At 25.9% G+C, this 25,613-nt stretch overlaps 1 protein-coding gene across 1 annotated transcript; it reads left to right on the top strand.

The window, feature by feature from the left end:
- The first annotated feature begins 203 nt into the window (after nucleotides 1-203).
- On the top strand, nucleotides 204-21,165 carry LOC129970596 (diphthine methyl ester synthase-like). The gene is made up of 9 exons (XM_056084472.1): nucleotides 204-466; nucleotides 820-880; nucleotides 1,758-1,821; nucleotides 4,200-4,308; nucleotides 5,580-5,700; nucleotides 7,937-7,976; nucleotides 10,735-10,841; nucleotides 19,991-20,176; nucleotides 21,032-21,165. Exons 1-9 carry the CDS (start codon nucleotides 332-334, stop codon nucleotides 21,070-21,072), a joined length of 864 nt encoding a protein of 287 aa, XP_055940447.1. The 5' UTR covers nucleotides 204-331; the 3' UTR covers nucleotides 21,073-21,165.
- The last annotated feature ends 4,448 nt before the right edge of the window (nucleotides 21,166-25,613 follow it).

Raw genomic sequence — 25,613 nt, 5'->3', positions numbered from 1 at the left:
TAGCAATAATAATACTTCCAATTATAAAACGTAATTCAATTCAATTCTTTGATGGATGTTTATCTGTCAGTTATTTTTAATTTAATTTCTTACAAAACTGTAGTTGATGTACAGTTCAACAAGCGAAAAAAATTTAGGATTACTAGATCTATTTCCTTTGCTTTTCTAGGTTACTATATTGGCGACAAAGTCGGGCTATATTAAACTAGAATTCAGCCAATGGTTCTCGATGAGTACGCTTGCGAACTGATAATAGCGAACAGTCTGCTGTTTTGCATAACAAACAAAAGCTAATATCACGCTAGATTTTTCGCTTTCAAACTCTGAAAATATGTTGTATTTTATTGGTTTAGGGTTAGGAGATCCGAAAGATATTACAGTCAAAGGATTAGAAATTGTGAAAAAAGCTAAACGTGTCTATTTAGAATCGTATACATCAATTTTAACTGTCGGAAAGGAGAAATTGGTATTGTAAAAAGATATTTTCAAGTATTATTTTTGTTGTTTTAATTAAATATTTTCCATCAAATATTTATTTCATTTACTTTTTAAAATTTATTGAATGATTTTATTAATTTTCATAAATTCTTAATTGAACCTTTTTTTTAACATAATTTTCAAAGAACTTTATAATTTTTGCATATCTTTTCATTTGCAAAGTATTGAAATGATGGAAGTAAGAATTTTTTATTTCAAATTTTTGTACTTTGGGTTAACTTTATTGTTCTCAATATGTTAAAAGGCTTTACAAATTTGATCTGCATTGTTTTTATTAATTTGTTTCATATAAAATAATAATTTTATAAAAATATCTTTTAGGAAGAATTTTATGGAAGAGAAGTTATTGTGGCAGATAGAGAGATGGTTGAACAAGACTCAGGTATATCGTGTTAAATTGGTTTAAGTAAATAAATATATTTTCTTTAAAATATATAGTTTCATTTCTTGTGCCTATGTAAATTGATAATTCTTTAAATGAGTGATTCTATTTAAGTTAGTAGATGGGAAAGTGTAGGTTAAAGAACAATGGGTATTATATACAGGAATTGTTCAGGAGATAAAGTTCAGTGATATATCTATATTTATTACTGAATTGTATCATATTCTGTGTTTATAAGTTTTTGTATTATAAATATGTGCATTAATTTTGTATTTTTGCTACTCTTAAAGCAATTTATATTTTTATTTGTCCAATGTAATCTTTTGCATTGATTGAAATGTTATTGTCAAATATTATACCTGTACAATTCTTTTGAAAATAAGTTTATTCAGTAAATGACTTAATTTTTTTAAAGATAGTTTGGTTGATTATCTTTTACCTTATTGATATAGCTAAAATAAGCTTGTATAAAGTAATATTTTAATCTTTAAAATTACATCCTTCATTACTGATTTCAGTATCAATAATAATTTTAAGACTGATGTTATTTTATTATAATGTAGTATTGTAACGTGACATCTTTAGTAAGCATTTTATTACTTCTCAAGAATTGAATCTAATAAGAAATATCATCACACTGTTTATAATTAAATAGAATTCTAAATTTTATAAAAATTTTACATTAAATTTATATTTCTGTTTTCTTTATACATGGCAATCTTTCTTATGTTAATCTATATATTATTCATTCAAAGGAAAGAAAGTAATCAAAGAAACTCTATTGCATCCTAACTTTTTATTACTTTTACATGCTAGTCCTTCCTTTATATGTTTACACTTACTATTTGTTAAAAGTCTTTTCATTCTTTTAAATTAGATTCCATTCTTCAGGGTGGAAGAGAAGAAGATATTGCTTTTCTTGTAGTTGGAGATCCATTTGGGTAGGAAATGAAATTTATATCTTATACTTAAAAATTTGAACTGGTTTATTATAGTTTCTTGCATGTATCTGTGTTTTGTATTATTATGCTTTTCATTACCTCAGTTATTTTTTACCCAAATTTATTTTTCACACAATTTTCATATTTATAAATAAAATAATTTTAATTAGTAAATTTATTTAACATGAAGATGTATGACTTAAAAAGATGGAATTGTTATGTCATGATTTTGTGCTTAAGATAATCATTTTGACAATTAAGATATTTTTTTGTGATTATTTATTGAAAATTTCTTATTTTGGTTGTCATATAAATTTCACATTGAAAAAGATTGCATCATGCTTTTAATTAACTGTTTTGTTTGCTGGTGTTTTTTTTTTACCTAAAACAAAGTAATTTATTATCTCAGAATTTTTTTAAATCTGCCAAAACTATTACTTTAGTAAGTTATGTGATCATATTGTGCAAATAGTTCAACAGTTATCTGTTACAACTTATAATATTGCAAAATATTATTATTCATTTAATTGTGTGATAAGAGTATCTTTTTCTCGTATATTATATCAGTGAAACATTTACTACCTTCAAAAATATGACATAATTGTAAAGAGGAGAGGGCTCTTGAATTTACATCATTGAAAACTCCTCTATTAAATGTCTTTTGAGTCGCATCTCTTTTCATTGACTACAAATGTAAAAGGAATTTTTTGGTTATAATAGTATTTTATTATAATTTGCTGGTTTTATTGTAATTTGCTATTTTTGGCTTTGTGATTTTGTTGAACATGCAAAAAGGAAATTCAAAATTTGGATTCTAAGAGCCAAATTAATTTGTGATGTTGCAAAAGTTTAATTAATATCTCAATTTATAATTGTATAAAGGGTTGTTCAAATATTATTATTGTGTATGCTAGTAAAAATATCTAATTTAAGCATTTATTGTTTGGGAAATGCTTTCAATTAACTATCAGGTAAAATAGAAATGTTGTAAAATACCAAAAATTAAATTTCAATACTTCTGTTTAACATGAGATTAATGGAACATGGTATGTTTTATTAAAGTGTAGAGAACCTTTATAAAGTGATAATACAAAATCAATTAAGTTGCACTGTTTTCAAAGATGAGGAATAAATTTCAAACTATTTAAGTTTTAGAATATAAAAATGTATAATCTAGATTTCATAATATGCATATGAAAAAAACTTAAAAAAAAAAAAAAGTTATGCATTTTGTTTTTACATTATATTTATAACTAATCGCCACAGACAACCAATTGGTTTGCAGGAAATATTAGTTATATTTCAAATCAGTAAATCGTGTTTTATAGCTTCATGCTCATGATTTCACAAATTATCTGAAATTAAAGCTGTGTTATTTCAATTGTCTAAGTTTATGTCTGTGTGTGAACCTTTCTAATAGATATGTTTCTCCCATCTTCTAAATATTGAGATATTGTGACTTCAATATTTATTTGTCTTTCTAATTACGTAGATATTACACAGAATCATCCTTTCTCTAGCTTTCAACAACAGAAGAAAATGTGGTGATTCAATATTTCATTTTTGGAAAAAATGATTTGAATTTCAGGGCACTATTGTAATCTATTTTTTAAAATTAGACAAGACAGACATTTAAAAAAAAATTGCTAAAACTCTAAAAATTAGAATGATTATTAAATTGGTCAGGTTAAAAGACAAGTTTTGAAATTTGGATTCAGCATAAAATTTATTTTTGTAAATTATTGTGGGTAAATGCCAAAATCCAGCTTAATTTTTAATTCATTAAAATTTCAACAAAAAAAAATATCTCTGAGGTGCACATTCCCATCTTCCAAATTATATATGTGCCAAATTTGGTTGCTGTGTGCTAAATGGCCTGGTCTAAATAGCATCAATTCACTTACAGTCATTCATTCATCTTTAATATAAATAAGGATAATAACCTTTGGTTATGATGTGTGTTTACTGACACTCATTTTAATGTTTCAGATTGCTTGTGTAGTAAAATCAATCATACTTAAACTCTCATTTTTATAAAAATTTATCAAAAAATTAAATGAAATTATTCATTATTGAATTTGCCATGAGTTAATTTTAATGCATCATTAAACAACAGTAACATTTCTACTTTCATACCTGAAACGAATTAATTAATATTCTTCTGTAAATAAATATATTTTTCATACATCTTTATTGATTTATAAAACTGAATTTGCTCTGAATTACCAGTAAGAAATGTGATTTAATTATCATTATATGTAAAAAGATATTTAAATGTCGCATCTTGACACAAAGCAGGTATATAAATGTACTTCTATTATTTTAATATTGTGGTTTATTTTTTTTATATATATTTTAATTATTATCATTATTTGCAGTGCAACAACACACACAGATATGATTTTAAGAGCCTACCAAAAGAGCATTCCTTACAAAGTTGTACATAATGCTTCCATAATGAATGCAGTTGGATGTTGTGGCTTACAAGTATGTTTTGTTTATCCTTGACCAATTCTATTATTGTATGGTATTATCTTTTTCAAAATCAGAATAATTCTTTTTTTATATATAAGTTGGTAAACATGAACTATTTTAATTATAGATCTGAAATTTTTAAATTGATGCATAAAAATGATTTTTCTTGTGAGATGTAATTGCATATTTTTCTTATTGTTCTGTGTACTGATTTATCCATCTTTGCTAATTGGAAATATGAATAAATATAATTATTAGAGAATCGCATGCTAATTTTATTACTAGTTAGCTTTAATCTTGGTTTTTCTGGGATACTTAAAAAAAAAGTCAATGATTTATTTACAAAATGAAATCTGCAGTGACCTTATAACATTAAAACATGAGAATTGGAGATTTGATTCTCCCAAGTGAAATTTGCTGGGTATTTTAACTCTATTGTAATTATATATTTCGCAAATCTTGTGCTGGAGATTTGGGTTGAGAAGTGCTGATTTAATTCATTGTAATTCGGTATTATGAGATCCATATCTAAACAACAATAAGAATTCAAAATGGGCTGAATTTTTATTTAAAATTTCATTACTTTTAAGTTTCTAATTTATTATTTTTTTCAAACCCTCCTGTGTGAATTGACTAACTTTGTATAAAACTAATAATTGTATTGCATATTTTGTTTATGAAATGGTTTTTTAATGAAACTATTAAGTATTTATGATTTATATTGTGTTTATTTTCCTTGAAAAGAAGTAATCCTTGTACATTTTTTAAATTTTAATATTGATTTGTTATTTGATTAATTGCATTCATAACAATATGTATATTTCTAATATAAGGTATAATATTTCATAGCTATTATACATCCATTTTTCATAATATGTGTAAAAAAGATAGAATTTTGTCTATTTAGGATTCAAATGAATCTATTTGTTATAAAGTTTCTGTGAAGTAAATCTGTGATCACACTTTTAAGATAATATCTCATAACCAAGGAAACTTTTAATGTTCCAAGATATCAGTTTGTAAAAGTGTGACATTTTTTATTCCTGATAATAATTAAAAATTAATTTTAAGTAATTTAATCATTTATGAATCATTTCTTCATATATATTCATAATTATTTGAAATCCTAATATCTTGTTTCATAATTATTATACTATTTGTAGTTTGGTAACAAATGCTTCTAAGAATTTAGTGAAAGTAACAGAATGTAACTTTTATGATTTTTTTTCTTTGTTTGTTTTTATCTAAAGCAACTTAAAGTTCCATTCTTTTGTTTTGTTTAGTTATACAGATTTGGTGAAACTGTCTCTATTGTATTTTGGACAGAAGAATGGAAACCAGACAGTTTCTATGATAAAATAAGTATAAATAGGAATAATGGTCTCCATACATTATGTTTATTGGGTAATTACTTTGATGGTTTCATGACTTTTTTCTAATATATAACTAATTTATATTTATTATAAATTTCAAAGGGTTTTTAATTAAAATATCTGAAGCAAATAGATTTTAAAAAGAAAAAAAAATGATTGCTTTGAAGTGAATTTAAATTTGATTTGTTTTGAATGGCTCATATCCTCTTAAACTTAGTTATTTAATCATAAAAACGTTATGCTACAGCTTGGAAAAGTTCAAAAATAAAATTACTTTAAAAAATCTTATTTAAAATAACAAAGCAATTTTTTTTTTCTTTTTAAAGAAATAGCTGATATGTAGGATGGATGTTTTTATTAATCGGTATTTATCTATCATCTTTGAGTATTACATAAAATTTGGATGACTTTAATTTTCTTCTAAAGTTCCTTCTTCCTACTTCTAAAGTTTTATAAATTGGATTTCATTTCTTTTATTAGAAATATTTTTTTAAAAACTATTTAACCCTTATGTTCATCTTGTATAGTATACCATACATACAACTTTATAAAAATATACTACTATAAATATACTAAAATATACTAATATTTATATAAATATGTATGTTTATTATAAAATACACATGCCTAAATGTTTGTTCTTACACATTTTTATATATACATACCTATACACATTTTTGCTTTTCTTCAAAAAAGCAATCTTGTCACGATAAAGGTTAATATTATTTCAATGCTTTCAAATAATATTAAAAAGTAACAAAAAAAAGTCATAAATAAGCCATGCTTTTTATGTAATAAACATATTTCTGAGTTAAAAAAGTAATAATTCTCTTTATATGGCTACATTGATATTAATAAAATAAATGTTCTTCATATTCCCCTGGCAGATAATTTTTTAAAAAAAAAGAAAACCAATGTTTATGAGTATAATTAAGATTAAATGTTTTATTTTTTTACTTTGATTTCAAATGAAAATATAAAAGTGCTAATGTAATTTTTTTTTTAACCCCATTAACCAATGAAAATGTGTCCAGTGAAATTGAAAATGTGTCTTAATAAATTTTTTCTTAAAAAAAATGAAAGCGAAATTTATATGTTCCAAATATTTTGATAGTTTCTAGGTTGGTTTTATAAAATCATTTGAAATTAATACATTGAATGACATATTTTTTCACCCAGATTATTGGCTTAAAAATAGATTGCAGATTCATTACTTCTTTTATGATGAAACTAACAAATTTGAACTCAATGAAAACTAAATTTGATTACTTTTTTTTTTAGTATTCACTTAAATGTCTGTTGTGGTCAAATTTTTCTGCAAAAATGTAAAAGCTTAAAAACAATTCATAAATCTAAATTATTAAATTGAAAATACTTGGTAAAAGAATGTTGAGATTTTGAAAGCTAAAAGTGCCATAAAAAATAAACATATCAGTTTTTTTTTAAACCTTATGTCTAAGAATTAAAATTGCTTAAATGTTAAGAAGTAAAAATGTGTATACTGAAGAATTAAGTGGGAATTAAAAATCTTAAGATAAAAAAGCAAAATTAAAAGTTTATTTATTATGTTATTTCTTGTCCAAATACCATGCATTTAGCATAGTAGTATACAAAATAATTGCTTGCCCTGAACTTGAAAGTGTTAATTTAAAGTACATATATATGAGATAATAGTTTATTTAATATAATGATTTTTAACAGTATAATTTGAGATAAAAACCTGATACCTTAGTGAGTTTGAAGTAAAAGATAAATATTAACAATTTTACAATATAAGAATCGAATGTGCTAAAAATTTCAGAACAGCAATACAAGGCATTGTTTCATTTTATATTTAAAAAATTTTTAACAATCAATGGCAGGCTGTAATTACTAAATTAGTATTATGGAGAATTTTTATTTTGAAATAGTGAAAAAAAATCATTATTTCTTTTATATTTCCAAATATTTGCTCAAGATCAAAATATTGCTTGGTTTTTATTCAAATAAAATCTAATTCAGTTATAAAAGATCATTCTGAAATACACAGCAGTATCTTCCATGCCAAATTTGGTAGCTCTTGGACCAATAGTCCATGAAGAGGGCCAACTGTCTTAAGAGATTTTAGATAAGAATACATTATGAAATTTTCTAAAGAAATTACTATATAAATAATGAAAATTATTTCAGTAATAAAAAAAAAGGTTGAAACACATTTTAAGAAGGAAAAGAATATTCATTTTACAATTTGAAATTATTCAATATAATATCATGTCTTTTATTTCCAGATATAAAAGTAAAAGAACAGTCTATAGAAAATTTAATTAAGTAAGTCATTTTGTATAATTACTTGTATTTTTTATCATTCTTGAAAATATTAAAATAAAGCTTGGTTTTTATTGAGATTATTATTGCACTAATTAAATTATGAATTCATTTGAGCAATTGTTTTTGCTCATAACAACATTTGTTTATTTTTCATAATATGCCACTTTCATAAAATCATAAATTGCACATTTCTTTAATTTATCTGGTAAATTTAGATAAAACTTATATCTGAATAATGACTGGCTTTTCATAAAAAGAAAACCATAAATTATTTCACTTAATTCCTTCACCCCCTCTACTGATTGTTTAGCATTTGCAAGTAGAAATAGTTAAGAAAAGATCCTTTATATAAAGCATTTCATAGAAATTTTTTTTAATATTATTAGTTTATTTACTTTCTGTTAATTATTGTTAATTAATGCTTCATTTTTAAATTTATTTTTTCATTTTGAGGTTGTGGCAAAATTAATCTGGTGGAAATGGGTCTGTGAAAGTTTTTCCAATCTAAAATGGAAATTGCATGTAGATAAATTTTAAGAAATCCTGTAAAATCCTATATTTGATAAAAGCAATTTTAAAGCTAGTATATCATTACTCTTTCATTATTATATTCCTGAATGAGCAGTTATCAAGTGGATTGTACTTATCGGACATCTTAGAAATACTCATTCTAGTCAGTGATATAACAGTAACACTGAGATAAAATCCTACTGCAATTAATATTTTGAATAAGATGAGGAAGAGTAGCCTTAATTTTCACAATATTTCTGTCTCAAATATTTTAATAACCCTTCAAATATGGTTATTTTGTTTTTAAAAAAAAGTAAACATAGAAGTTTTTATTGGCCTTTTTTAGAAGAGGGATGGAATGAATGAAAGAAGTTTCAAATATATGATTATCATCAAAAAAGCATTTAAACATTTTTGTTTTTATTAAATATATTTGGATAATTTTGCCCCCAATATACAGTGGCTCCCAAAAGTGTTCGTACACCAACAAGAATCAATTAAAAACCTCATTATTTACCATTATATATTCTTATTTTTACATGAAAATTTTTTCATAGCATATTTTGACAGTTCTTAATAAAGCAGTAAAGAATAAATTTTAATTACGATGCAAATTATTTTTTTAAAAATGACAATAAATAAAATTGCACAAAAATAGGACACAAAAGTGATCATACAATTTAAAAAAACATCACTAAATACGAAATTTTCTAAATTTTTCTAAATGTTTAGTATTTAGTAGGATATCCTTTATTCTTTATAACAGCTTTTAAATGTTTGGGCATAGATTTAACTAAACGGTCGGTTACTTCTGCACCGATCTTGTTCCATTCTTTGATCATTACTGCTTTCAGTTGAATTTTCAATTGAATGTCGTGACTTCTTATTCGCACCTCTAATTCTTTCCAAATATGTTCTATAGGGTTTAAATCCGGTGACTGAGCTGGTGTGTTAAGGGTTTGAGGCAATGATAGAGGCAAAAAAGACGAACATTCATGGGCCGTGTGCTTAGGATTGTTGTCTTGGTAATATAAAAGGTTATTTAAAATGCCCAATTTTTGTGCTGACACCTTTAAATTATTATTGAGAATATTTATGTAAACTCTATGATCCATTATTCCATCAATGAATACTAAATTGCCTACTCCAGCCACTGACATACACCCCCAAACCATGACATCTCCACCGCCATGTTTTACTGTCCCAACTAAATTCTTGGGAAAGTTCTTCGGTTTTTTTTTTTTTTTTTTTCCTCCATACAATGATTCTCCCATCCGACCCAAAGTTGTTAAACTTACTTTCATCTGCAAATAAGACACGATTCCAATAGCTCTCTGGCTGGTTTATCATAGATTTGGCAAATTTAAACCTAGCAGTTCTGTTCTTTTGACTTACAAAGAATTTTCTTCGTGCAGTGCGGCCATGTATACCAGCATTCCGAAGAATTCTATGAATAGTTTCACAGGAAATAGAAGTTCCATTTGATTCATTATATTGTGAAGTAAACTTTATTGCACTCAGACGTGGATTTTTTAGAAATTTACTCACAATATTTCTTTGACTTCTAGCTGACAGAATTTGAGGGCGACCATTACGAGGCTTGTTTGCAATCCTTTATCCCTCTCTGTAACGTTTTATTATGGTTTTCCCCGTTGAATGAGGTAGATTAGTTATAGTTGCAATGATTCTAATTGATTTTCCAGCTTTAAAATGAAATATAATTAATTTTCGTACGTCTAAACTCGTTTCTTTACGAATGTGCGTCATATCTAAGAATAAAGTAGATAGAATAAATAATTGTGATATTAAATACTGAAATCAAACGATTTTACTGTATTTTTCAATTAGAAGAAAAATAAGCCGCAAAAGATATTTTTATGATGAATTTAAATTAATAATGTTTGGATGTACAAAGACTTTTGTGTTCTAATTTTGTGACATTTTTTATTTATTTATTTTTTAGAACAATACTACTTGATTTTTTATAAAAATATTTGTTCAGTTTTATTAAGAACTATTTAAAGATGATAATTAAAAAAAACCAACTAATAAAATGCTTTATTAAGAAGTATAGAACACAATTTCTGCAAATTTCTTTAGTGTACGAACACTTTTGGGAGCCACTGTATGTCTAAATTTTCTCTGTTTTGGAGATATTTGAAAATCATGATCATGTAGTATATCTTAGGATTTGTTTTGCTACAAAACACTATGTATTTTTAAAAAATATTTTATTTTTATCATACAGAGGGAAAAAAATTTATGAACCTCCAAGATTTATGACAGTGTCTTGTGCTGCACAGCAGTTGTTGGAAATAATTGAAAAGAAACAGTCTCAAGGAGATGAAAGATTAGGTAAATATTTGTTACTTGTGAATTTTTATTAATACTATTCAGTTTTTTAAGCATGTTAAAAAGAGAACTATTTTCTTTTCTTATAAAAATTTACATATTTAGTATCCAAATAACCTACATGTTTTGCTATATAGTATGATTATTCTAGTTATTATTTTTTTAAATTGCATTGCTTATACATTGCAAAAAGCATTTTGTTATTGTTTATTAATTTGATTTCTTTATTTGATAACTGTCTTCTTATATCTGTAATTTGTTATATAATATTTTTCTTATAAACTTTTGGTTACAAATTGACATTTCTGCTTTTTTTTATTACTTATAAATTAATATTCCTTATTTAAATATAAGATATTTTATAAATTTTAATTACTTTTCATGACAATGGTGAGATAATTATTTTTCTTTGTCAGTTGTTTTGTCCTGAAAGTTACTATCAGCTATATTACTACATTTTTATTTATCTGTCTGACCACATTGTTTAATTCTTTTTGTCATATATATTACATCTATTATATTTTCTTTGAATGAGAGAAATGTCTCTTCATTTTCTGAATCAAAATGATCTTGATTACATTCCCTTAGTTACTGTAGGTCTGATTAAGTATTTTTATTGAGTTATAAAAGATTTAGAATAATAGAATTGTGAATCTTCATCAATTGTAACATTTTAAATACCTTGCAGAAAATGCTTTGTAGTTTATCCAGCACTGTGCTATTGTTCTGTTGTAATGAAATAATGTAGCATCAAATAGTGGAATTGCAACTTGGAAATTAAGATTTTGAATATCCTTTCAGAATTTAATATCATATTTAAAAAATAGCCTTTGAATATTTACTTAATCAATGGAAATATTTTCTTCTTGACTTTCTCATGTACTTTTTAAAAAATTATAACTTTTAATTTATTACATAATAAAGAAAATGGAATATTCTTCTGGAATGCAATGACCAGTTAAGTTCAAAAACTGGTAAAGGTATCTAGTTTTGATATGAAGGTCACTTATAAAAATTCATAACTAATTAGTAAATTTTGTTTGTTGCATTCTAAAATTATTGCATTAACTTGTCCATGAATATTATTGCATTAATATGCACATAAGTTGATAAATTAACAGAATTCAGTTTATGAAATTTTAAATTGTATTTAAAATTTTATATAGTTCTGTTGTTTTAATAAGAGCAGCCAGGTGCTAAATTCCTCTATTTCTTTTGCATTTTTGAATTATTGTGTTCATATACACATAGACTGACAAAACTTGTAGACAAAATTTGTTCATTTATTTGGTTCCTTTTTAGGTAGATTCCCTATAGGAAGACTACCTATTTATTGTATAGGTTAACATGATACCACTTTAGGAAAAATGTCTACTGATCAATGGCCATAGAACCCAAAACACTCTGCATCCAAAAGTTTGTTTGTTTATTTAATACTTCGCCTATGTTATCTCTTAAACATGACAACTGGATTAATTTTGATTGGTTTTAACCATCCTGCGATATTATTAGGAGAATATATATCTTAATGAATGCATGGATAGGTCACCTGGGACAAAGGTGAAAATGTTAGGATGGATTGAAATAGAATCGCTTGGATGTGATTTATACAGTAGAAGATATAAATCAAATCAAGCGATCTAGAATCTCTTTAAGATGAACAAAGTTTTTAAGACAAGTTTTTCAAAGGCTACAGTTATTTAGAAATTAAGAAACTATCAATCCATAAATAAACAAAGTGCAAAAACTCCTATATAAATTTTCTGAATCTATATAATAAAATATAAAATATACATTGTATTTAGAGAGCGCTAATGCTGCTACATCTAAAACACAAATGAACTTAACCAAATTAAAATTAGAAATAAATATTAAGTTAACAGCCAAAGAATCAAAAAGAAAGATTAAATGAATCCGGCCCGAAGACTTTCTCAAGGGTCACCCTCAGGCAAGGATTCAAACCAGGGATTTTTTCTGTGAGGGGTCTGACTTTCATCCAACAAACTGACCCCTCGTGACCCGAAAATCCCAGAAAATTGAGGTTTTGGAGATAAAATTAGTATCACAAGATTAAAACAAGTAAAAACATTTGCAAAAAAAAAAAATCCAAATAAAACCACAGCATATCAAACCACAAAATACATGAAAATAGAACCAAAAAGTAATATAAACAAAAGGCAAAATACTTACAAATTGAAAGTACAATTCCAAAGAAAATTATTTGAAGTTGAAACTTGTTATTGTAAATGCACATTCGTTAAACTAAACTAAATTTTAATTTTTCCACGTTTAAAGCTATATACGCCTACCACGTTTCGTCATAATGCATCGTCATCAAACTTGAAGCGCCATCTATTGAATTAAAACTCAAAGCTAACAAACTGGAGGAAGTCAGAAATTAAACAGACCCTCTCTTATCAAAACTTTTATATTGCAAAAGTTTTTGGGAAATTCGTTAATAGTTAAGTTTTGAATGAGATTGTTTGTTGCTAAAATATAAGAACTTTTATTATTGCAAATTTTTTTAATCCTGTTAAATTGTGAAAATATCAAATTTTTGAAAATTTTAGAGTTTAAATTAGAATGGTAGTTACTAAGTTTAATTATTTTAAAGTTAAATTCATCCCTGTTATCATAAATACCTATCAAAGTTTTTCCATTATCAATTTCTATATTTAAATCTAAATAATTAGCTTTAAGTTGATTTTCGTTTGTTTGAGTTAAAACTAAATCTTTTGGGTAACAATTAATAATATTATTAGGATTATCCATATTTAACAAAATTAAGTCATCAATATATCTCCAGCCTATTATTAAGTTAAGTTTAATTATTTCTTTTTCATAATAATGTAGGAAAATATTGGCTAACGCACTTGAAAAAGCTGTTCCCATTGGAATTCCTTTTACTTGTTTATAAAAATTTATTCCGTTTAAAACATAGTTTTCTTTAATATTAAATTTACATAACTCTAACCAATTAGTTTTTGTAATGATATCTCTATTTAAATATTCCTCATATATATTAGTACAGACATCTATTAACTTTTCATGAGGTAGATTAGTGTATAAATTTTCAAAATCATAAGTATTAAGCTTATTAATGTTGTTCTCTTTTAGAAATTCCAAAATATCTTTGTTACTATTGATAATAAAATTATCTTCATCTTTAATTTTATTTAGGACAATTTTTAAGTATTTAAAGAAATGTTTTCCCGTATAGTAATTGTAACTGCCGGTGCTACAAGTTACAAATCTAAAATTTATTGGTTTTTTATGAAATTTTATTGTTGGGAAGAGGTAAGGGTAGTTTAAAGAGCAAGTTTTGATTTTAGTTTTTTTAGCGAAAGCTAGCATCCTTTTATCCAATTCTTTTTTTCCCGGTGCTAATTAATTTGTAAGTTGAATTAGAGTTATATTCATTAGTTAGAAGTTCTTTATAATAATATTTACAAATTAAACCGAAATTATTTGCCAATTTATCTATTACTGTAATAACAAGCCTCTCTTTTAAATTTTTTATTTCTTTTTTCAAAGCTTTGTTGAAATAAATTCCTCGTTTTTTAGTTCTAATGTTGTAAGCATTAAATTTTGTTTTAATGTCTTCTAAAATCCTTACTTTCCATTCTCTGAAACCTTCTGGAGGCCAATGGTATTTCCTAGATAATTTGGAAATAAAAATATCCAAATCTTGTCCAATAGAAATTAAGATTTTTTTAATGTTAACTTTTTCTCTTAATCTAAATTTTGTTCCCCTTTCCATTAAATCTCTTAAAGAGTTAGAATCTATAATTTTCAAATTCCCTGTTATAATATGTCCTTTGTCAGCATCTATATAATCTTTATAAATATCTTTGTTACAATTACAATCTGTCTTGTCTATCTTATTTAAATTTTTGCTATAGTAATTATAGTTACAGATTCTTTTTCTTAAAGTTGCTGAATAACTAAATGCTATTGAAGCTATTGCATTATCCTTTAAAGGAAAAAATTCTTTATTGTTGTGCATAACTTTAGGTTTTTGAAGCAAATATTCAAAAATCTCACTACACAGTATTCTTTATTTAAATTACTTTTAATTTTAAATAGTAAATCGTTTTTTCCTATATTAAGCTTGAATTTGATAAGATCTAGAATTATGAATTTAGTGAAAGAATTTTCAAACTTTAAATCTTCAAATTTGTTATTAATAAACCATCTAATTTTATTTTTCCTAAAGCCAAATAGATATTTCTGAATTTTAAGAATATTTTCATTATTATGTTCCAAATTACACAAATTTTGAAATTCCTCAGGTACTATATCAAAATTGCCGCCTCTACCTTTTCCTCTCTTAAATCTTTTACTTTTGTTTTCATTATCTAGAAAGTCTTTAAAGTTGTTAAGTTTGTTATAAATACAAATGTTATCCAAATCCCCGTAACCTTCTCCATTTAATTTGCTATTGAGTCCATAAGGAAACAAAGTTTTTAAATTACATATATAAATATTTTCCAAGTCTAATCTTCTGTTTAAATCAATAATATTATCTTCCAGAATGTAAATATTAATGTTATCAAAATTATGACATTAGAAGTGTAGTAGCTCATAATCAAAAGACTCAATTTAGTATCACAAGACTTGTTTTAATCTTGTGATACTAATTTTATCTCCAAAACCTCAATTTTCTGGGATTTTCGGGTCACGAGGGATCAGTTTGTTGGACGAAAGTCAGACCCCTCACAGAAAAAAAATCCCTGGTTTGAATCCTTGCCTGAGGGTGACCCTTGAGAAAATCTTCGGGCCGGATTCATTTAATCTTTCTTTTTGATTCTTTGGCTGTTAACTTAATATTTATTTCTAATTTTAATTTGGTTAGAAATTAAGAGTTGTAGAGTAATTTTCAGCCCCTAATTTTAACTATTTTGAACATGATCTCTATTGCCACATTTAAGTGAATAAAAAAAGGCTTCTACTTTCGGTCCTTGAAACGTTCTTTATTTAAATATGCATAGATTAAAATTTGAAGAAAGCTAATTAAATAAATAGAAAGGGAAAGAAATAGTTATTGTTAACCTTATATGAAAATGGACAGTTTTAAAAAATTTCAGAAGCTGTGTCTGGTTTAGTCCTTTTGAATGGATTTGCTTATAATTATTTATTTAAATGTGACAACAGAGACCACATTAAGCATTTATTTTGCATTAAATGCTAAAGTGTGTGATAACAAAGTCATTATCTATGGTCACTTCAATATACAATATTTCATTGTTTATCAGGATGTGTTGTGTCATTGAAAGTCCTTAAAAACTGCTGATTTTTATGGCTCTTAAAGAAGGGCCTTAAAAGTGTTTATTTTCTACCTAGATGCTTATATTTTTCTTCTGATAAAAAAAATATTTCACCACTCTAGATCTTCCCAATTACAGACTGTATTTTCTTTGCAATGTCAGAACTTTTGATGTAGGGGAGAGCTGGGAGGAATAGGACAGCTGCATTTATTTCTGAATAAAAGATTAGAATCACTTTTTAATTTTGCATTAGTAATTAGAAAGAACAATTATAGCTCCTTGCTTGATTCTAATTGTTACACCAGTTATAATATTATTTATGTTTAAAACTGAAAATATGATTTTATGCCACAAAAGTAAATAAAAATTCTTATTTTTTTCTTCAATTTTATTATTTGTGTAATAAAAATATTTTAAATATATAATAAACATAAAGATACAGTGTTTATAAACTAGCAATCAAATTGTTTAAATGTAGTTTGCTTTATGTGATATGCATTTTAAAAGAAATTCTGCAATGGGAGAAATGGGTTAGCTTCAATGAGGGAGGGAATGGGACAATCTGAATTATATTTCTGTACATTTTCTAAATAGCTAAATTTATTAATGTGTAAAGTTTCAAATTTTTTTTAATATTGTTTAATAAAATTTGTTTTTGGTGTATTACAATGCAATAATAAGTTGATGATTTTAAATTTAATAAAATATATGTTAGTATGCATTATTATGTATTATACATATATCATTGCTTTAACTTAATGTAAAAATATATGAAATAAAATAAAACAATAATATACAATAATAAAAAAGCTGGGCTTCCATTAACCAAAATAAAAAACATTTTTATTTCAATCAATTTTTATGCAAAAGTTTAGAATTTCTTAACAACATGTCGGAAAATGTGCATTTGATTCATTATGAACTTTTTAAAGTGAATAGACTGAATGATTCAAGGTTTCCAAAAATAAAAATGAAGCAAAATGCTCATGATGCTCAAAAGTTACTTGTAGGTCATTTGTTACTTGTTCAAAAAGATACCAAAAATAAATTAATGCCAAAAAAATTCCTTTTTTTTCTTATATGAACTATTCAAAGAGAAAGAATTTTAATCACTAAAAGATTCGAATTCAAAATTTTTTCCTATCTTCATGACTTAAACTCCCGAATAACACATTTTTGGTGTTATGTCTATCTGTGAACTTAATAATGGGAAAAAAGCTTTGAGCCTGAATTTCTTAATATTTACTTTTTAGCATTCAACCTAATTTTGAATGAAATTCATTCCATTTCTTTTTGTTTGTGTGTTTGTCCAAGTACAAGGAATAACTCCAAAACTGAACAGGAATAACTGAGCAAGATAACTCTAAAATGCAATGTGCTTCACTGGTGAAATATGGGACACAGTTTCAGCATCTAAAATATAGATCAGTATTAATATTTTAAACCAAATTCATCAACGAATTGATTATCTGTTGGTCTGTATGTCCATTTGCATGTAGCAAAAAAACAAACAGATAAATGAAATTTGTTAAGTTATCTTACTTCTAACATTATAGCCCTGTCATCAATTTTGGATGACAGGGATGCCTAAAGACTTCTGAGCATATTCTTTCCCCGTCCCTTCTTTTTTCTTTCTTTTTATACTGAAACTCTGAAAATAAAAATCTGTATACTCATGGCATTCATAACCTTGCTTAAGGTCCTTAATTTTTATGGTAGAGGGATAGATAATAACCTTCATTAGGAAGTATGCAATCAAGTAGTGTGAGAAATTCTCAACTGGCTTCACATTTATTTATTTCAGAGCACATTAAGTCCTTTCCTCAAAGTCAAAATCCACTTTTGCTTTTTTATGTATATGTAAGTAAAACAACAATTGTGCTTTTTAAAGTTTTGAAATGTTTTCTTAAGTAAATTTCTAATGCCAGTATGATTTTTCTGACAATGTGTGTTATTCTGCAATTGATAAAATGAGTGCAGGCATAAGAAGGGACCAATTATAGATTATTTACAATTATAAATTATTACAATTATTTACTTACATTCCCAAAAGCAATATCCGGTAACATTATAGGCTTTTCAATTATGAATTGTCAGTAGCTAGTTTTAAAAATGCTGGAATGCATAATGAATTCAATAAATTTTGCATCATTGAGAAATGTTGTTTCAGTAGAGAATTAGTAAGTGTGAAATATGAATCATGTTTTTTGTCGTATTTTCATGACATCTTCTCATACCATCTTATATTCTTTCATCAGAAAGGATAAAAGATGTTATGAAGATGCTATTCTCATGAGTTTATAGATTTCCTAGTCAAATCACCTTTACTCGGTTTCCATAATTTTTATGTCAGGAAAATAAAGATTGGATGAGGGTTTATTATTTTTTTTAATCCTTTATTTGAAGATCTTATTTTTTTTTTTTTTTAATGTGGACAGTTTTGAAAATCTTCATTCTTTTTTGTGAACAAGCATCTATTAAAAGAGAATTTGGCATTAATTAAAACATTGAAGTGAGAAATTTGAATGAAAAATATCAAGTTTCACAGTATGTAGTCTATGGCCACGTTAAGTAGTCTGGCAGAATCCACTCGGCTAACATTATTATTGAATTGAGAAAGTTAGCAATATCAGCCCATTCAAAATATTGCCTACTTTTGGGAAAATTAAATGGTGAAAGAAATAGTGACATAAGAAAGACTGATTTCTTGATCTCTTTATGAGAAAATTTCTCTTGGAAAAAAGAAATTGCTGAAATAGAATTGAAAGCTAATGCACTTGCTTCCACGACAAGCCAAAAACTTTTCATTGCAAACAAAATTGATTAGCTGGGAAAAGTTATTGATGAAAAAACTGAACAAATTTAAAGTGTTCGAAAAAAATCTTTGAAAAGGAACAATCTTTTATTTACACATTTAATAAAATTAGAATGTTTTTATATTCTAGATTTGTTTATTTATGTTCTTAACCTTCTTCAAAGAATTGGAATGCTAATGAAGTGGCAGTATAACTTTTTTTCCCCTTATACTACTAACTGCAGTGTAATTAAATAACTTAATATTCGATGAAAGGCTTTCAATAAGATTTTTCAAAGGAAACTTGCATAAAAACAAACACTTTAAATAAGTTTCAATGTTGATGAAGAATATTCAAGGGTTCCTAGTAGTATTTTATGTATATATTTGTATAAAATTGGACATTTGCTTAGTTAATATATAACTTAATTTAGTTCATTTGAACTGTAATAAAAAAAGCATTTCATTAAAGTTGATTTTTATTATTTTTTTTCAAAAGCTGCTTAAAAAGTACTTATAAAGTGCTTATTTTTTAAGATAAAATTAGTTTATGCCTAAGGAATTTGAAAATATTCGATAGTAAGGAATCTACCTTTGAGAGGAGTTTTTTGAGTTATTAAGTTCAAAAATAAGAAGGCATAATTCTGTAAATATCTGTTCAATTCATCAATACCTCAACCTGGAATTTTTTTTTTTTTACAGTACTTTTATTTTTCATATTTTATGTAACAAGAAAACATGTAATAAAATAACAAACAAACTGCTTCTAAGAACTCAAACATAAAGTGTAATAATGTTAGTACTAATTTTATTTCTCTTTAGAAAGTATACAAAATATTTTTTTTTTTCATGTATGTATGCATGAATATTTTTCATGTGTTTTTTGTTATTTATTCTAGAATATATATATATATAAATTTAACTCTAAAAGAATTTTGCATTTACAAGAAATTTTTAGTTTTGTAAGTTTTTGTTTATTTCCATAGTTGCTTTATGCTTCCTATACTTATCTATTCACTTATTCATTTAAATTTGAAATGATTTTAAATGGTATCATTTGTTAAAATATATTAGTTTTTATTATATTACAGCTTATACTGCAGACACTATTTGTGTTGGCCTGAGAAAAGTTGGATCAGATGATCAGAAGATCATTGCTGCTCCACTGCGAAGGATGGCTACTATAGACTTAGGAGAACCATTGCATTCTCTAATAATTTGTGGTGATCTTCATCCTGTTGAAAAAGAAATGCTAGAAATGTTTGTGGAAGAAAAAGGTTAGTGTGCAATTATATTGCAGGGGAGGTTGTCATATAATATACCCTAATGTATAATGGGGATCAGTGCAACTTGATGAAAAATCTAGGCTTCAGAATCAGAGGTTGCAGGTTTGAGTCTCAATTCACCCTGTTATGTGTGTAGACTTGTATGTTAAATCTGCTACATTTCCTGTTAATCCTTTATAGTCATAGATTTCCATATATTTGAAAATAAATTAATTTAGGCTAAGTATATTTAATTAATACCTGTATCTGTCTATTGAATTTTAATAATATTATTATATTGATATAATTTTTTATTCTTCTTCCTTATTATCAATTTCAATAGTTCTTTTTTTCGCTTACATAATCGCTTTTTAGCACAAAGATAGAATGTATTGCTGTGAATTTTATCTTTATAGTTTATCTTGATATTAGAAACGTTTTTTAAATAAAATGCTTTTTATGTTTTATTTAAGTTCATAACAGTTTTGTAGCATTACTTTTAAATTTTAAAATTTTGAAACTTTCTCTCTCTCTCTCTCTCTACTGTGCATTCTGTAAGCATAATTATTGAAAGTAATATTACTGCTTTGTTTTTTATATGTTGTCTTGGTATATAATTTCAATTCATTTTTTGGCTCCAACAGAAAAATTCAATACATTATTTTTCTCCCTCTTTATTTTACGTTTTACTGGTTTTAGATTTGCTCTAGGAAAATTTATCAAGAAGTACTTACTGTAAAATCTCTAACTTTGATTTCTGTTGAAATCTTTTGCAAAATCTTATTTTGTTTAATATATAATAGTATATTTAATATATGTTTAATATATTTTTTAATTACTTACAAAATTATGTTGCTTTTATTTTAGGTTGTTTGGATGTTTGTGTTCCTGTAGAATCAACTGTATAGACTAATGAAAATCTGTCATAAAAAAATCTTTTTTAACTCTAATGTACAATTATGTATAATAAAGATTTTATAATAAAATGGAATTATTGTAGATATTATTTTTTAAAAATTTGAATTTTTAGCTAGATTGATTAAAATCTTGAATTGTTTTCATGTTTTTAAAACAATTTCAATATTTGATATTAAAAATGATAAAAATCTCTCTATAAGAGATGTACAGAACAAATCACAGAATCTAGAAATACCACATTTTACACAAGTATACTTTCTATGATGAAAATGTGCACTTAAGAGCAATTTTTTCTCAAAATTTAATTTAAAAACTGAGCCAGATTTCAACATTTCCTACAGCTTTTTTGCCAGTGACATTCAAAAAAATTATCAAAAATTATTTTTAAAGTGCTAGAAATCGTCTTTTCATTAATATTAGTTTAAATATTGACTAATATTTAAGCCCATTTTGTAATGATTTTAATTTGCATTCAAAGTCCTCAAAAGGACCGTTCCAAATTCCTTATGATGGGAAAATAAAGGACAGGGAATAAACATAGAGTATGATCAGGAATTTCGAAAAATGAAAATTTTGCACATTAGAGAAAAATATTTATATTTATTAAGTAGTTAATGAATTATGTGAATTATGATATTCGACCTTTATTTTAATTTGAATATACATATATTTGAATATTATGATTACATTTGTGGACTTTTGACATTTACCTACTTACATAGTTCTAAATATAATTCAAGAGAGCATATTTTACATTGCTAGTTCCAAAAGATGCCATTATTTCTGAACAGAAAAGATTATTCTATATTGTATTATACATGTATAATTTCTTAATCTAATATAATTCCTGATTAATTTCCTGTTTATTTATCTGAAATCAGCACATATTATTTAAATCTAAAATTTTCTTTTATTTCCTGATCCAAATCCTACTATTTAATTATTACTAACACATGCTCTAAAAAATTGCTTAATCTGTGATTCTCAGTGTTGCCACTCCTAATATCTTTTATATTTCCTGCTTGTTTTCATTATAGAATTTGAATTGCATCTTATTCTAATGTGGAATGTGGCGATCCAGTTTTAAGTTAAGTCGAATTATATCATGTTTTAAGAATTTTTACATTAGATATTAATCTTTTTGAAGTATGGATCATTTGATCAATTTCAGTCTGCTTCATCTGTAAATATTCTAATCTATTAGTAAATAACCTCATCAAAGACTTTGAAGAAAAAAGAATGTCATGGACAAGAATATTATGATGTAACAATAATTGAATGTCACATTCAATGGTATGTAACAATGTAAAAAAAAAAAAAAAAAAAAACGCTTAGCATCTTTACTTTGTACATTGTGCAATCCAAAATCGCAACATCTGCAGTCACAATCGTATAATCCTGACTAGCCAATAAGCAAGGAAAGAAATGAACCTGTGAACTAAAAAATATACTGAAAACATTTGGATTTGTCCTACTCTTAGTTATGCAGTGAGAAGCTCTAGGATTCTGAAACATCGCTTTAAAATCTTTGCAATCTAAAATCATTGATCTATTATCAACATATGCTTAAAATTGTAAAAATGCAAAGATAATTTGCCGATTTGATGCCTTCCACTAAGAGATTTTTAAGCTTCGGAAACATGGATTTTGAGATATCGAAAACGGATTTTTGATTTAAAGTGGGAATGTTAAAAAAATCAAACTTTATGAAAATAGGCGATGAAACAATTGAGAATAATCGAATGCCTTGAATTAATTTTGTTTCAAAAATGAATTGAGTCCGCTTTTTTACAATTAAAAAACAGTTTTTTTTTTTTAAATTCATATGTTAAATAACACTAGATAATTTTCTTGTAAACATTTCTGTGTTGCATTCCGACATTTTATTCATTTTGATTTTACAACATTAAAGAAAAATTTAACACATATCAATGTCACATTTATCAAAAAAAAAAAATCATGATCAGTCAGTGAATAAAGCTATCTTAATTATTAAAAAGCATCAATAATAGCTAGAAGAGAAAAATGGTTAAGGTTCGAAGGAACAATTAAATAGTCCCAAGTTTATAATCAAGATCAAAGTGTGACGACCAAAATTGCATTTTATACAAAAATTATTTAAATTTTTAAAAAGAAATCGTCGAAGCATATATATATGTAATGATATCTCTTAATTTACATCCTAATTAATTTTTATCTTAAATTAGTCCATGTTACTTCATTCTAAAATTTTCTTTTGATCCAGAACCCACTTTTTTATTGAATTATTTCTAATATGCAATCTAAAAAAATTGCTGAATCTGTAAATCCCTCTCTACGAGTGAAGGGATAAAGCGAAGGATCTACGCATTTCTTACAAAAATGCCTAACATTCCCTTTTGTAAATTGAAACTTGTCGAAAAAATCCCAATCATAATCTGAAAATAAAATCACTGAAAGGAAAAATTTCCATCTCTTTTGTCGCAATGTAAATAGACGCATATCTGCATTTTATTGTTCTTCCCTGTGTAATAATTATGGTTCTTGCTGGTGAAATTATTTGAAATTTTTTCCAAAATTTCTTTTTTTCAGCCATTCATCTGCAAAATCATATATATATATGTATGTAATGATATTTCTTGATCTAATTTAAATCCTAATTAATTATCTAATTTTTATCTTAATTTAACCCATATTAACGTCATTCTAAAATGTTTCCTTATTTTCTGATCCAATTGCCACTTATTTAATTAATTCTACACGCGCTCTATAAAACTGCTGCTCTCGTCATTTTCTCACTCTCCGAATGAAGGAATAGAAATCCTTAATGTTTGTAATATTCTTTTAAAGATACCTAATATACCCTTTCCTGAATCGACACGTGTCAAAGAAATCCCTAACAGAATCTCAAAATAAAATCGCGGAAGGGAAAATATCTGTCTTTTTTGTACTTATGTCACGATGTAAATGGACATCAGTTTTTATCATCGTTACTTCAAAGTTTCTTCTATTATTTTTTCTTCTATACTAGTTTCTATGCAACTGCTAAAATATGTTTACATATATATATAATTACAAAAAACAGTAGACTGAAAAAAAAAAAAGAAAATATTTATTACACGAATTCATTCGAATTTAAAGAAACCTTGTCGTGATTGAAAGGGAGATGAATATACATATATCCAATTTGAAAATCAGGAATTCGCAAGTTTCAATGTCGTTTCTATTAATTTGGAATAGGCTTGAGTGCATTAGAAACGATTGTATTAAACGTTAAACGATTGTAGCACTCTCGCTTTGGTTTATAAAGAAAGTTGATTACCCAACTTTCCCTCTTGTGGAAAAAAAAACTCTCTGAATAGCTTCAGATCATAAATTGAAAGCTTACGCTAGTTAAATTAAGTTTTAATGCTCTAACACCAAAAGATATATTGTTGAAAAAAAAAACAATTTGTCACTATATCTCAGCATTTCACAGGGCCGCGGTGGCCTTGTAAGATTTCAGCTTCGGAACTGGAAGGTTTCGGTTCGAGACCCGATTCCACCGAAGAACCGACGTGTAAGCCGGCCTGGTGGACGTTACATTAGTCTGGGTCAAATATCCTCCCGTTGATGTGGTGTGGAAGTTTGGAGATGGGGTGTGTCGTCCTCGTCATCTGACCGTGGTTCAAAATTACGAGTTCCGTCCTAAATTTGCTTTAAAACGGAACGTTTATATAACTAAACTGAAAAAAAAAAAAAAAACTCAGCATTCCACAAAGTTTCCTCTCTCTCTCTCTTTTAACACCTTCAATGCACTTTGATATTATGAAATAGAGGTCCATACTGAATATATTTAATACTTTCCATTGTATTAACCCTGCTGCTGTGTTTATTTTGAATAGACACTCACTGCCTTCGGGTCCAAATGGGCCCAACTTTTCTTATTTCAATTACTAACAATATTTTCATTTTCAATTTTTAAACAAAATTAATGAAACAATTTCTTTTTATCGTTAGGAAAGTATTCGACATAAAACACATTTTTATGCTTATTTATCCACATTTAATTCAAGAAAGTACAAAAAAATGAAAAATTTCAGAAACTTCTATGTTTTTTTCTATGCTTATGCCAATATATGAGCAAAATTACCTGCTTATGACTAGAGCTGTGCCAATTTACGATTTATCGAAAAAAATCTATGCCAGTTTTCGAAAAATATCTGTCGATACCATAATCATGAATAATGGTTCACGATGAATCGCGATACAATAAATCGATATTCACAAATTATTTGCGTTTTCGATTTCCTTTTGGTTATCGGTTAGTGTTTATTTTTATTGCTCTTCATTCTTTTTCACCTTTATACATAACCTTTGTCAATATTTCTGTAAATATTGTCATATTCTAACATATAAAAATACTCGTTTTAAACATGTCATTGTGGAATAAACCATTGGTTTTCTTTTCTTTCCTTTTTTTATTCATGTTCTTTTTCCTTATTTTCAAATATAAAGTATTTTGGATATAAAAATTCCTATATTCAATTGATTTACGAAATTTTTTGTGAAA

This window comes from Argiope bruennichi, chromosome 1 (genome assembly GCF_947563725.1).
Source record: "Argiope bruennichi chromosome 1, qqArgBrue1.1, whole genome shotgun sequence".
In the NCBI taxonomy this organism is placed as follows: Eukaryota; Metazoa; Arthropoda; class Arachnida; order Araneae; family Araneidae; genus Argiope; species Argiope bruennichi.
This window is presented reverse-complemented; position numbering and strand designations above follow the sequence as displayed.